A 14,829-nucleotide genomic window follows, 5' to 3' on the forward strand; every position below is an offset into this window, starting at 1 on the left:
ATGCAACAAAACCAGCACTGTATTTATCCTCAGGTCTTCTGGACAAGCAGCAGTGCAGTTTCTAGCACCGATTATGCCCCATCGGGATTGTCCCTCAATGGGATTGTGCCCCATCAGGACATTTGCCCCCCACCCCTTGTGCCAAAGAAGAAAAGGCATAAGCAGAACACCAGAGATGGGACATATCTCTGTTTCCTGGTGGTGGCTTTAATGACCCTTCTGGCCCTCAGTGGAGTTGGGTTGGCAATGTTTCAGATCTCCCATCTGCAGCAGGAACTAGAAGCACTGAAAGAGGTAACTTATCATCTGTCTGCTTATTAAAGGCAAAGGAAACCAGAAAGGAGTGTCTGGAATGCTTCCTCAGCGGAGTGAGGGTGGGTATCCAGTGCACAGAAGCCTGCCTGGATTTGTACTACCTAAGAACAGGGTGGCTCATTTACAATAGCATGGGGTGAGTTTGTTTCCCCAAGTCTCAATGTCTGCCTTTTACCTTGACAGCTTTCCAGTTCTGGACAGATGACACAGTCTCCTGAAAAGCTCAAAGGTAAGGTTGTTCTGGGTTGGGAGGCACGACAGCAATACAAAAATTAGGCATCCTCTTGTATCCTGGTGATGATGTGCCAGAGTTCCTCCTCATTTATTTGTACTTCATATTATTTTGCCTAGAGGACTAACTGTACATTTCCTGGGCTTATAGCTCTTGGTTCTGACCAAAGGAAACTTGCATCATTTTCACTATCTGGCTACTGCTCATTGTGTGAGAGAAAAATTATTAAGTGGAACTACCAGATCTAAGTATCTGATAAATGCTACTTAGAGATTAACTTCTCTCCTTCTCTTCTCTTGAAACCCCCAAATCTTGTGCTTCTTGGGAAAATATGGAAATTTCTGTAAAGGTCTGCCTTATCTACTGCTCCCTGCTCCCTGAAGCAGGGAGTTGAGGGGTGCTTAACCAGAATGTTGTTGTTTTGTTCCTAAAATATAAGTCTGCCATGCTCTTACTGTATAGCATATAATTATCTTAAAAATACAGAAATGTAACTGTTTTAAAGCTTTTTCTGAATATTGAACTAGAGCAGTGGTTCCCAACCTGTGGGTCGGGACCCCTTTGGGGGTTGAATGACCCTTTCATGGGGGTTGCCTAAGACCATTGGAAAACACCTATTTAATTACAGTTATGAAGTAGCAACAAAAATAATTTCATGGGTTTGGGTCACCACAACATGATGCAAGCTACAGGAAAAGAGATTCCACCTCAACATTAGGAAGAACTTCCTGGCAGAAATGACTGTTTGACAGTGGAACACACTCCCTTGGAGTGTAGTGGAGTCTCCTCCTTTGGAGGTCTTTAAGCAAAGGCTGGATGGTCATCTGTCAGGTATGATTTGATTGAGATTTCCTGCATGGCAGGGGGTTGGACTGGATGGCCCTTGTGGTCTCTTCCAACTCTACGATTCTATGATTCTATGATTCTATGAAAGGGCCACAGCATTAGGAAGGTTGAGAACCACTGAACTAGAGTAGCAACCAATTTATTCACTAGTGGTCAGAGATCTGGACACAGGCAGACTAAGGAGTGAAGCAGATGGGCCAAAAGGCTGCTCCAGCCCCAGCCATGGCGACCAGATGGCCCACTTCCGTAGTGGGCCACCACCACGGTCCCAAATGGGCCACCAGCAGGAGCGGCTTTTGCCACTCTTTTTTCTAGCGGCTTTGGATTGCCTTAGCCATTCTCAGAGCACCTTCTGGTTGCATTGGGGACATGCATCGTCTGAACGCCATGCTCTCCAAAGTGGCTGGAAGCCACCGTATTTGGCTCATCTGTTTTGAGTCTAAGCCTACTAGTTTTCAGAGTCAGTTCAGTCCCAAAGAAAGAAAGACTTCCTATGCAAACCAGCTTAAAAAAAGGCTGAATGGCCTCTTGCAAGGAATCCCCGCATTTTATAAATCTGCCATTACTCTGACTGGATTTGAAAATAACAGAGTACAGCGAGGGTTCCCGTTTTGTGTATAAGGTTCTGGAATGAGGATAGAGATGACTGGCTCCATCAAATCTTTTATAATAATATATAGTTTTAGTATGGTGACCGTGTATGAGGATCTATGTTCACCTGTAAAACAGATAAATGTTGCTGGATGTGAACAGCAGGTTGAAGGCAAAGTAAACATTAAAAGGCAATTGCTCAAAATTTGAGGAATGTGTTCCTAGCTCATTCACAGATGGCTGTGGGAAAAACAGTGGTCAGAATCCTCATGGTGACATACACAGATGTAATTGCAATTTACCACCTGTGTATGTCTTTTCTCAGGGCTTATCCAGAAAGGAATAAAAAGTCCCAAGAAGTATTGAGACTTTCTAGTTCTTTTTTGTTTTGATTTTGCCTACATATTCATGGTTTTATATCCCAACTCTTTCTTGAAATATCCCATTTTCCCCACAGTGGCATTACTAGGGTTGGTGTCACCCGAATGTGGTAACTTGTGTTGTCACCCATAGACTGCCTGGCACACCCCCAACTAGTCCAGTGGTCCCACATGGATAGATCAGGGCACTGGGGAAAAGAGGCTGGCCTCTTAGCTGTTGACAGTGAGGTAGACCTGGACACCTGAAGGGACCATTGTCTCCCAGGCCATTCTGGTTTACCACCTTGTTTGCAACTCCTGAAGGGGTCCAGACAACATTCAGTGAAGGGAATGGCCTCCAGGAGTTTGATGTGGTGTGTTCACAGCATCCCAGCTGTCTTCACCACCATTTCCACGTGGGTGCACTTTCAGTCTCCAGGGCTCCCCTAAAGAGGTATGGCAGTGCACACCGGAAGACAGTCCTTCTGCACAAGTGCACCAGGAGACACCTTCTCAGAGGTGACACCTGGTGTGGTCTGCATGGCCCACATCCCTTAGACCAAGTGGTTTCCTGTGCTCCTTCCCCCTTGCGTTCTTCCACCTCCCCCTTCCACTGATCACGTGTCACATCCAGACTCAGGCAACATTTTAAAATTGAATTTCACCAATTTCCACTAAGCCCTCTTTATTATTCAGAATTTATGTTCAAAGTGTTAAAGAGCTTTAGCAATAGGGAGGGAAAATTTCCATCTACTTTAAAACTAGCAACAGTTAAACTGTTGCTCAAAAAACCCTCCCTGGACCCCCTGGTAAGGAATAACTATAGACCGGTCTCATTATTGCCATTCTTAGGTAAGGTGATTGAAAGAGCGGTTGCCTTCCAACTCCAAGCAGTTTTGGATGAAACCGATTATCTAGACCCATTTCAAACTGGCTTCAGAGCAGGATATGGAGTTGAGACTGCCATGGTCGCCTTAGTCGATAATCTCCATCTGGGCATCGACAGGGGAAGTGTGACCTTGTTGGTGCTATTGGACATCTCAGTGGCTTTCTATACCATTGGCCACGGTATCCTTCTGGAACACCTGAGGGAGTTGGGCATCGGGGGCACTGCACTCCAGTGGTTCCGGTCCTACTTCTCGGGCGGATTCCAGATGGTGCAGTTGGGGGACACTTGCTCCTCTAAGAGGGAACTAACATCTGAGGTCCCTCAGGGAGCTATATTGTCCCCCACTTTGTTCAACATTTACGTGAAACTGTTAGGAGAGATCATCCAGAGACATGGGGCGCGGTGTTATCAGTACGCTGATGACACCCAAATATGTTTCTCTGTGTCTCCGACTGATGCAGTGTCTAAAGATGGCATCTCTCCTCTGCATGCTTGCCTGGAGTCGGTAATGGGCTGGATGAGGGAAAACAAACTCAGTCTGAATCCAGAGAAAATGGAAGTGCTTGTGATAGATTCCCCAGGCCCGGGGAAGGAAGTTTATCCACCTGTCCTGAATGGGGTCACACTTCCCCTGAAGGCCGAAGTTCGCAGCTTAGGAGTACTTCTGGATTCGTCCCTGCAGTTGACATCTCAAGTAGATGCGACGGTCAGAAGTGCTTGCTATCAACTTCGGTTGATACGCCAGCTGTGACCCTACCTGGGCCAAAGGGACCTTGAAACTGTGGTACATGCTCTGGTAACCTCTCGCTTAGATTTCTGTAATGCGCTCTACATGGGGCTACCCTTGTACCAAGCCCGGAAGCTTCAGTTAGTACAAAACATGGCAGCCAGATTGGTCACTGGTGCATCCAGGTTTGATCATATAACACCTATTTTGAAAGATCTCCACTGGCTGCCCATTCGCTTCCGAGCGCAATACAAGGTGTTGGTTATCACCTATAAAGCCCTACATGGCTTGGGCCCGAGTTACTTGAGGGACCACATCTCCCCATATAATCCGCCCTGCACACTTAGAACATCCGGGAAGAACCTGTTGGAAATACCATCTTCCAGATATGTCTCTACTTCACAAAGGGCTTTTTCCGTAGCAGCCCCGTGGATCTGGAATAGTCTTCCTGAGGAGCTCCATCTTGTAACACCCCTGGAATCATTCAAAAAGAGACTTAAAACCTTTCTCTTTTCCCAAGCCGTCCCCTCTGCAGCATGAATAGTATTCCGATGCGATTGTTTCCCTGCCTTACCCTGTTGTATGTTGTCTATAGAGTTTGTAGAATTTTATATTGAAGTTTATTTATCCGGTTTTTATGAGATTGTGTAATGGTTTTTAATTAGTCTGTAACTCCGCCTCGATCCAATGGGAGAGGTGGGGAAACACACATAAAATTTATTATTGTTATTATTATTATTATTATTATTATTATTATAGTATACTATTTAAGCATTAGGATAATTTTCTTTTATTAACTTTTTTCCCTTCTCTACTGTAATACAGAGGTTCTGAATGGAACAGCAAAAATGAAATTCAAGAACAGAGCACACTTAACAGGTGGGCAGCAAAAAAAGGAGTTTTAAATAATCTTGCAGACAAAATAACTAGCTAGACTGATGTTCTTCTGGGAACCTATAAAATAGAAAACCTAGACATTCTGTGTTGATGACCAGTCTTCCCTGAACTTTTAAAAAGCGGTAGGAGAGGGCATGCTCTAGAAAACAGCAGGTGGGACATGCTTGATACTTCCACCATCTGCCACATCATCTCCACTGCTCCCACCCCACTGGGCTTTCCTCCCAAATGCGGCAAGAGATGTCTGGGGATTCTGACTGGGCAAAAGCAGTCAAGGAAGTAGTCAGCGGAGAAACAGGAGGTGGGTTCAGCATCACTATCTTCACTAAATTACTGTACTCCATTGCCTTTTAAGGCCTAAACTCAATTGCTAGTCCCAAGTAGAGCACAACCAATGACACTGACAAGAGTGCTGACCCAGTTGCCATTGGATCATTGAGTCAATTCTGTTTGAAACTGCCAGTTGGATTTAGGGCTAGCACATTAAAATCAAATTAAAAGATATGAATTAAGCTGAAAATATGCCAATTAAAAGAGACACTCCCCCCAAAAAAAAATTAAACAGAAAGGTTTGAGTAATTCTGAAATTTCAGCTGTAAATCTTTCTGGAATTAAGTTATTCAATTATTAATTAAATAAATAAATTTAAGGAGCCAACATTTCCCAAGGCTTAGCAATCTTGAGCAAAACTACTTTTGGAGGGTTGGATAGTTACAAAATTTAGGTCAAAGTAGTAAAAACAGCTTAGTATGGGGTGAGAGGGAGTCACTTGCATTCTAATGATCATTCTGTGTTCTGAACCAGACACCTAGGAGACTCATATGTCTCATGAAAATTAAAATCTAAGGCAAGATGTTTGGCAAAGACCTTGGTTCTGCAATCCTGGTTTACCACCAAATGTATAGTTTGGTCACTATGGGTACCAGGCAAGGCCTGGAAGAGATAGTTTTGCTGAGTGTGGCATCTCCTACTACTTCCATGATGTAATGATGGAAAACTGCAATCTCCCATTTATGCAGGATGCAGATCTGAAATAACTTGACATCACTTTTTGCTCACTACATTCCCAAATTCTACTTCGCACCTTTGTAATAATTTCTTCTCCATAACCACCATAAAAAGTGAGAAGATGTGTGGGCTCTGGACACAGGGCACAAGCCATTTGTGGCTTGCAGACCCGAACCCTACTTCAGAAGTTATGGTGGAAACAGAGCACCTAATATAAAAACAACCGATTCTCTAAATGTGGCTTTTTAAAATGTCTGAGGCTCATTGTGATAGCAATGAATGATGCTGATTCATAAGCGGACACAACTTTGATACATTGCATTTGAGGCTAAGGCTGGTGCAAGTCTGTACAGCTGCCATGAAGTCTAGGCCAAGTATTGATCACAGGAGCTAAAGGGAGGAACAGACAGGGCTACCAGCTTGCTGTATAAGCAGAAAAGATAATGTGGATGATGTCTTTAACAGGGAGAGAGATAATTATTTTGCATGTCCTTTTGCATGTCCAAAAAGGACTAGCAGGAGCTCTGGTGGTTAAATGCCTGTACTGCAGCCACGCGCTCGCAAACCATAAGGTTGCGAGTTCAGTACCAGCAAAAGGGCTCAAGCTCAACTCAGGCTTGCATCCTCATGAGGTCGCTAAAATGAGTACCCAGATTGTTGGGGACAGTTAGCTTACACATGGTAAGCTGCTTAGAGAGTGCTTAAGTGCACTGATAAGCGGTATAGAAATGTACTTGCTATTGCTATTGCTTTCAAGGTCAAGATTCTCAGTCAACAGCCACTAGAAAAGTAAAAGCCAAAAACTGGTATCTGATTCAGCATCTTGTACGTTAGAAAGATCAGTAACCACGCCCACAACATTAGGACATCTTGCAACATAGTGGGAGTTTGGAAGAAATGTTTTCATTGCTGTCTTTTGTATTCACAATGTTATTTTATCTTTCTAGGCAAAGCCAACCAGAAGTCTCTTCCACTGGAGTGGGAAAATACCTATGGACATGCCTTTACCTCTGGAGTTCACTATGAAAACAGAGGCCTAGTGATTGATGAAGCTGGTGTGTATTTTGTGTACTCCAAAGTGTTCTTCCGGGGTCAGGCCTGCACCACCAAGCCTCTTGACCATGTCGTGTTTAAAAGAAATCCAGCTTATCCTGACATACAGGTGTTGATGGAAGACAGAAAGATGAACTACTGTATACCAATGCGCATGTGGGGCAAAAGTAGCTATCTAGGTGCCTTGTTCAACCTTTCCAGGCAGGACAGCTTGTATGTGAGTGTCTCTGAAGTCATGCTGGTCAGTTCTGAGGAGTCCAAAACCTTCTTTGGCTTATACATGCTTTAGAAAAAGCAGGACAACAAGCATTCATCAGACTATGTGGGCAATGTGAAGAACCTGAGTATTATGATGACCTTGAAATATTATGGACCACAAATGCTGCATCTGTGGCAGGCAGCCATTTCGATACTGAGATAGTTACACCAGGCCCCAATTCCCCATATATTTAAAGATGAATACGGTCTTTTACTGATGAATTGTTTAGGGCCAAAGCACCTGACACCACAACCAAGTCCAGAAAACCTTCACCTCTGGACAGAGCAGTGATAGCTACTAGCACATTAAAATCAAATTGAAAGATATGAATTAGCTGAAAATGTGTCAATGAAAAGAGATAATCCCCCAAACCTTTTAAACAGGAGGGCTTGAGTAATTCTGAAATTTCAGCAGTAAATCTTTCTGGAATTAAGTTATTAAATTATTAATTAAATAAATAAAATTTAAAAACCAACATTTCCCAAAGCCTAGCTCTCTTGAGCAAAACTACTTTTGTTGGGGAATTATAAAATTTAGATCAAAGTAGTAAAAGCAGCTTGGAATGGGGTGGGAGGGAGTCTTATTTGCATCCTGATTATCATTGTGTGTTCTGAACCAGACACCACAGATTAAGCCAAAGAATTTTGCTAAGTTGTTTGTTGGAATCATTGAGCTAAAGAAAGTGGAAGGGCAAGAAAAAGAGATGGGAGGGAGAAAGGGAAAGCAAGAGAAGCATCTGGGTATGTTTTGCCTGGAGAAGGGAAGGTTAAGAGGTGACATGACAGCCATGTTTAAATATTTGAAGGGATGGCATATTGAGAATGGAGCAAGCTTCTTTTCTGTTGCTTCAGAGACTAGTACACGGAGCAACAGATCCAAACTATAGACAAAGAGATTCCACCCAAACATTAGGAAGAATTTCCTGATAGCAAGAGCTGTTTGAAATATGCTGTCTCACAGTGTGGTAATGTCCTTCTTTGGAGGTTTTTAAACAGAGGTTGGGCACCTTATCTGTCAGGAGTGCTTTGACTGTATTCCTGCATGGCAGGGAGTTGGACTGGATGGTCCTTGGAATCTCTTTCGACTCTAGGATTCTATGAGTCTATGATTATTGTAAAATGAAAATGACTTTCTCCATCCCTGCACAAAATTAGCTTTTTCTTAGATCCATGGTCACTGGGTGAGGTCTCTGTTCATACTTACTCATCTCTGAGTCCTAAGTTTTCATTTTTGAAATGTTGGAATGTATGCTATACATGAAATCATGCTCCTGGGTTGTGTGGCAGGTGGGGGCATGAATGAATAGAAAATACTCTCTGTAACCAGGTATCATCCAATGTGGGAGGTGGGGCTTCTGGTAGTCGGACTTGCAGTTTCAAACAGAATTGACTCAATGCTCCAATGGGTGAAAGCTGCTTTCCGAGTCCCATATGGCAACTGCCATGTGGGACTCAAAAGATCTCAAGGGGTGGCGGCTGCCTTTCAAGTCCCACATGGCAGTTGCAATGCTTTTTTGCACTAATGTTACTCATAAATCATAAGTCCCATATAGCACTGAGTGTAATGCTAATAGTTGTGACATAAACAACTAGCAAAATTAAAATTATATCTTCCAATTACAATATCATATGCACAACCTAAATGTATTTACATATGCATAGTGAAAATTTGGTTAAAATGTGATGTTTTTAAAGAAAATTTTAAAAGAAAAAATTTAAAATTTCAAAAAGTTTATTTTTTAATTTAAAATTTTGTAATATGAATTTAAAAAATTTATGGGACCTCTCCTTTCTCCTCCCACTGAGCTTCACCCCACTTCCACCATCATTTAACACATTGTAAGGGGAACCAGATGAATGCCACAGCCCATTTCTACCCAACAGTAGGAATTTGAGAAGCTGTAGTGTCACCCCTCATTAGGGTGTCACCTGGTGTGGTCTGCACCCCCAGCCCTAGTCATGCCACTGGTAGCTCTTAACTTTCTGTCTCCTTCATCTGACAACATCTATAATTTAAAAAAAACACCCCAATGCTTAAAACCTCTCTGCGCAGTGTTTTCCACACTGTCAATAGCCATGTCAGGGGAGAGAGTACAGGTTTTTTTCTGATACCAATACAGGACAGTCCTCTCTGTTGACTGGCAAGGGCAAGACTGGTTGGTACATGTGAGGCAGGCCTATATAAAGCCTGCTTCAAATTTAGCAAGCAGAGGGCCTTTACAGGAGAGGTTTAGTTCCCACAAGATCTGGGAAAGTCGGTGCCTTCTCTCAGTAAGTCAAAGAATACAGAATTTAGGGTGGGGCACCTGGGAACCCTGGGAGAGAGATGTAATCACCTTTTCCAGCCTTTTTCATTGGTCCAATAGTTCATCCCTCAGCTCAAAGAAAAGATTTGGGGTTGGACTAACTATTCTGTCTCAAAACTCCATTCATGTCTTTTCCTAGTATGCTTTTTGCTGAAAACTGCTTGTTTAGCCACATCTGGATCATGTCTTGGTGAGCACAAGTTCTTATGAAAGCAGGATGACTTAAACTGGAGTAAGCAGGGCTGTGAAGAGCAAGGAGCTAATCGCACATACTTTTGTCTCCATTCTGGGCACGGGCAGGGAATGTGCATGGCTGAGTGAAAATGGAGTTTATTGCATGCTAAACTGTCAGCAAAGTGTCCCCATGTCATCGTCAACCCTAACCCATCCCCAGGCCGGGCTGAGGTGCATGAATTTTGCTCAGCCTGAAAGCTTTCTGGCTGAGCAAAATTCACATGCCTTGCCTGGCTCGGGGACAGGTTAGGGTTGGCAAGGGCATGGCACCTTGCTGACATTTTAGCATGTAATAAATTCAGTTTTCACTTGGCCACGTGTGTTCCCTGCCCATGGCCAGAAAGGAGACAAAAGCGTGTGTGATATGCTCCCAAGAGAAAGAATTTAGGGAGGCCTTTAGTGATGACTGGAAGGGTGGGGTGGGAAGAAAAAGTAAGAAGACATTATTAAATAGATTCTGTGGCTGGCCACACCCACCATGACATCCTATGACATTTTCTCTGCATTCAAAATCCACATAAGTCCGAAATGAAAAACTCTACCATAATGCATCACATGCTGCTTGGAAAGAGAACAGAAAACACTGCTAAAGATTCAGCATGTATATATTCTGAAATGGAAGAAGAAAGTTAGGTCTGCTTTACCTAAAGGACACCTTTGTGAGGCCTACATATCAATGGAGAACTGCTGACATTATGGCCCATGAAGATCTGCGTGCTCCAATTTGGGGCAGCAAATCTTATGCTTGTTTTAAGGAAATGCATGTCATTTCTTTGAAAAGCTGCTAAGATGGGCCAGTTTGTGGCCACAGCCTGACATTTGTCTTGCTGTGCTTTAGCTTGGGAGTGGAAAAGTATGCTTTGTTTTCTCAGAAACTGGGTTCAGGAGACTTTATCTTGTGTTACAGAACTTCTCCAGTATTTTTAAACACAGCAAAACCCTGAAGAACTATTTGTGTCCCATAGTTAATCTATATGGATTAGAAGATGGGAATTAAGGGGGGGATTTTCCTCTTCGCAAACGTCAAGAGTGAAGTTCATTCTCTTACTTTCTAGAACTGACTTCAAAGAACACAAGCTTTGGCCTAGACCAAATCCTTTGAATTTTTTTTAACACATTTATTAACATCAAGCTGTTCTTGAACATGTGAGTTTTATAGCCCAGCACTTCAATGACATGCAAACGTTGGAGGAGTTGTGGTGAACATCTATTAAGAACTAATCTCAGGACAACTAATTCACTAGGTTTCTTCTGGGGGGGAGATGGAATTACCACTCAAACTGAAGAATGCTAACTTGCTTCTGATGTGGCATCTTTTGATGTGGCAAAATGACATGAGATAATTGTTAGTGTAAACAAGAATTGGACCACAAAGGTTTCATTCTAGCTGGCTGGCTTAAAATATCCCACTAGCAAGGGTTGCAAAGGGTGCTACTTTTGCAACAATTTCACCATCAGTTCACAGTCCCTTAAATTAATTGGGACATAAGAGAGAGATGATAACCAACAAAGTGTTGGTTGTTACCTTTAAATCCCTCCATGGTTTGGGTCCTGTTAACCTACAGGATTGCCCTCTCCCATACAATCTGCCCTGTACACTGAGGTCCTCTGGGAAATATTTGCTCCAACCGGCCAGGACTAGACTGGCAATGGTTTCCCAGAGGACTTTTTCATCTACTGCTCCCAGACTGTAGATTGACCTGCTGGAGGAGATGTGATAGTTGAAAATAACGACTGTGTTTAAAACAGCATTAAAGACATATCTCTTCCAGCAGTCAATTTTAAATCATGACTTTTTAAATTGTATATGTACTCTTATACATGTACTTTATAGTCTTGTATTTTAACTATGGCCCAGTACATACCGCCAGGAGGTGGCATCCTGACGGTGATTCTAGGGTTAGGGACCGTGCCCCAATCACATGGTCCCTAATCCTAGCACGGTCATGGTGGCGGCATAATGGCAGCCTCCCATCCACATGGGGCCGCCATTGTGATGTAAGTGACACAAAGCATACAGACGTCACTTGCATTTCGCTTACGACACTGGTGCACCACAGTGGGCCAATGGTGCACTTGTGACATCCATGCGGCGTCCCAAGAAAAACCCATTTCCCCCCGGTTCTTTTTGGTCCAGAAGGACACCGCATGGTTTGGCTGCTGCGGCATCCCTCCAGAGGAAAACTGGGTGTTTTTAATTGTGTTTTGTATTTCAATATATTGTACTCCTTAAGGAGAGGCAAGAAAGAAAGAAAAATTTTGATTATGTTGGTGGTTGTGGTGGAATAAAAATGGATGCACCAGCTCAGGCTGTTCGGTGTTTGCACGTACATACACTATACATCTATTGCTCTTTGTTTTAAAACAAACAACACGTCTTTCCAAGTAGAAAGTGAGCACAGCAAAGAACAGGACATATTAAAAGATCTGTTCCTAATACTAATGGATTTCTTGTGTTTGTTTTGGTGTTGTTGTTGCTTTGTCATACTGCCGATGTAAACCAGACATGAAGACCAAACTAGGCATGACTTCATACATACACTTAATATCTGAGTAAATGCTTTTTTAAAAAGTAAATTGCTGGCATTGGGGGTAGTGGTGATCAAGATCATCTCCATGTCCTTAAGAAGGACATGGAGAGCACTGGGGGCCTCTTTGGACTTTACCACACAAGGCTAAAAAGTGGAATTTAAACAGGACAAAGGCATTTTCAGCCAGTGCTTATTACATGACGTTTCTATCCTCCTTCTGCCCTACTTTCCATTTGTTACTGTAGTGCACCGTTTCATTGATGAGTAAAACAGGCTTTCAATCTTTCTGCTATTCCAATATTGCCTTTTTGCGATAGGTCCCTTCTGATGCAGTTCCACTTCTCAGGTAGTCATGTGGTATGAGTAGATATGACTCTGCTTGCAAACGTGGCAGTGTGAAAAACAGATTGCATGACCACTTGACAGTGTGATTAAGAGGGATTTGAGGTAAGAATCCAGGCTCACACCACATCCAGGCATGCAGGTCTCTTCTTTTGTTCAAGTCCAAGAGAGGCAAGGATCAATCCAAGCAGTTGTTGCCACTGCTGCTTTTACTGACTGAGCCAAATCACCCACATGAGTGCAACAGTTTGTCTTGTAGAAGATGTGCTTCAAACCTGGAACAATGAAGTCATACCCTGTGCAGCACAATGGGAGCCTTGTGGTTTGTGATACACTTGACACCTATGAATAGAAAACTCTGCCAAATCAAACAAATCCTTTTATACTCAAAGAGTGAAGCAAAGAGCCCCTGCTTTTTCATGTATAGGTTGGGCATCTTAGTACAGAAATGGTCAGAAATAGAAATGAGCTGTTCTGAATACACTTACATCGGGCCCTAAACATGTGTTTTATGAAATCATTATTGCTAGTAATTGGAAGGAAAATAATACATGGTATTTAGATAATTGGAATAGTAAAGTCTGAAACTTAGCTCTAACTGAGAAGTTGACTGTTGACCTATCTGATTTGACCTGGTTTGCTTTCCTTTTGTTGAACATATGAACAATAAAGAGAACAACTAAGCACGTCATGGAAAGAGACAGAACTCCAACAAGGCTGGACTTTGAATTGGGCACACTGGACTCACCCCCTACTCAAGGCACTAAGAGAAATTCAGGGAGGTGGCCTGGATAATTTTGTTGCCTCCAAGTTGTTCATTGTACTGCATTTGGGGAGTGTTGGAATGGGGGTAGAGGGAGCAAGATGGATAGTAAATTGTTTTAAATGCTTTTTTAAAAAGTCTTAAATTTTTAAAAAGTGGCTTGTTGTTGTTGGTGCCTTCAAGTTGTTTCTGACTTATGGCAACCCTGTCATGGGGTTTCTTGGCAAGATTTGTTCAGAGGAGGTTTGCTATTGCCCTTAGGCTGAGAAACTGTGACTTGCCCAAGATCACCCAGTGGGCTTCATGGCCAAGTAGGGAATCAAATTCTGGTCATAGTCCAGCACTCAAGCCACTACACCACACTTCAATAATAAAAGCATAGTTTCCAAGTCAAGGGAAGTAATATTCCCACTGTATTCAGCATTGGTCAGGCTTCATCTGGAATACTGCATTCAGTTCTAGGTGCCTCATTTTAAGAAGGACATAGACAAGTTGGAGCAAGTTCAGAGAAGGACAATGAAGATGAGAAGAGGTATGGAGAACAAAACGTATGAAGAGAGGTTGAAGGAGCTTGGCGTGGGAAGGGTGGGTGACGTGACAGCAATAGCAAGCATATGTCTATACTGCTTATCAATGCACTTAAGCATTCCCTAAGTGGTTTACGATGTGTAAGTTAATTGCCATCAACAAGCTGGGTACTCATTTTAATGACCTACCAAAGGGTGTAAATGAAGGATGTAATTGCACTGTCTAAATACTTCAAGGGCTGTCACAGGGAGGAGGGCGCAGGTCTGTTCTCTGCTGCCCCAAAGGGTAGGACCCAGTCTAATGGTTTTAAGTTACAGAAGGGTAGGTTTCAATTGAACATTCAAAGGAATGTTTTAAAAGTAAGAGTGGTGTGGGAATGGAACCAATGGGAGCCTAGGGAGGTGGGTGAAGTCTCATTCTCTGGATATCTTCCAAAAGAGGCAGGACAGCTACCTGTGGAGGATGGTTTAGCTGGAGATCCTGCACTGAGCAAAAGGTTGGACTCAAGGGCCTGTGCAGCCCCTTCCAATTCTATGATTTTATTATTCTATGATGCTTGTCAAGTAGATTGACTATCTGAAGCAGCCTTATCTTGGGTCAAAGCCTCGCTAACGTCATAATATTCATTTTAAAGAAGCATTTGAAATATCAGTGCTTCTTAAATAATGGCAGCATTATTTTACATGGTGGTGCATTAGTAAAAGCATTTGCATGATGAAAAGCAGCAGTATTTCCTTTCTGACTTTTTCTGTAAACAGCATAACATTTGAAAAATGTCACTAACAGTACAGTCACACATAACCACAAAACCACATCATAGCAAGTTACTTCCTTTGTCAGGAGTGAAAACCTACACATACCCTTGTAGAAATGCAGATACAGATAGGAGAAACATCTGACAAGATATCTGATTCAGATGGAAGTATCCTACTGCCTTGTTTACAGGTAGT

The 14,829-nt window shown here is 42.7% G+C and overlaps 1 protein-coding gene across 1 annotated transcript; it reads left to right on the top strand.

Moving 5' to 3' along the window:
• On the top strand, nucleotides 1-7,528 carry LOC149316710 (tumor necrosis factor ligand superfamily member 6-like). The gene is made up of 4 exons (XM_089518750.1): nucleotides 1-294; nucleotides 499-544; nucleotides 4,785-4,838; nucleotides 6,812-7,528. Exons 1-4 carry the CDS (start codon nucleotides 1-3, stop codon nucleotides 7,204-7,206), a joined length of 789 nt encoding a protein of 262 aa, XP_089374876.1. The 3' UTR covers nucleotides 7,207-7,528.
• Nucleotides 7,529-14,829: the final 7,301 nt, after the last annotated feature.

The sequence above is a fragment of the Sceloporus occidentalis genome, unplaced genomic scaffold (assembly GCF_023333645.1).
Source record: "Sceloporus occidentalis isolate IW3139 unplaced genomic scaffold, rSceOcc1.0.p SCAF_3, whole genome shotgun sequence".
NCBI lineage: Eukaryota > Metazoa > Chordata > Lepidosauria > Squamata > Phrynosomatidae > Sceloporus > Sceloporus occidentalis.

What these genes read in the sequence shown, in the direction of transcription:
- LOC149316710 (XM_089518750.1), top strand. Translation starts at nt 1, where the DNA reads ATGCAACAAAACCAGCACTGTATTTATCCTCAGGTCTTCTGGACAAGC. An exon ending in AACTAGAAGCACTGAAAGAG is followed by an intron (nt 295 to 498) that starts GTAACTTATCAT and finishes TTACCTTGACAG; the next exon opens with CTTTCCAGTTCTGGACAGAT. An exon ending in GTCTCCTGAAAAGCTCAAAG is followed by an intron (nt 545 to 4,784) that starts GTAAGGTTGTTC and finishes ACTGTAATACAG; the next exon opens with AGGTTCTGAATGGAACAGCA.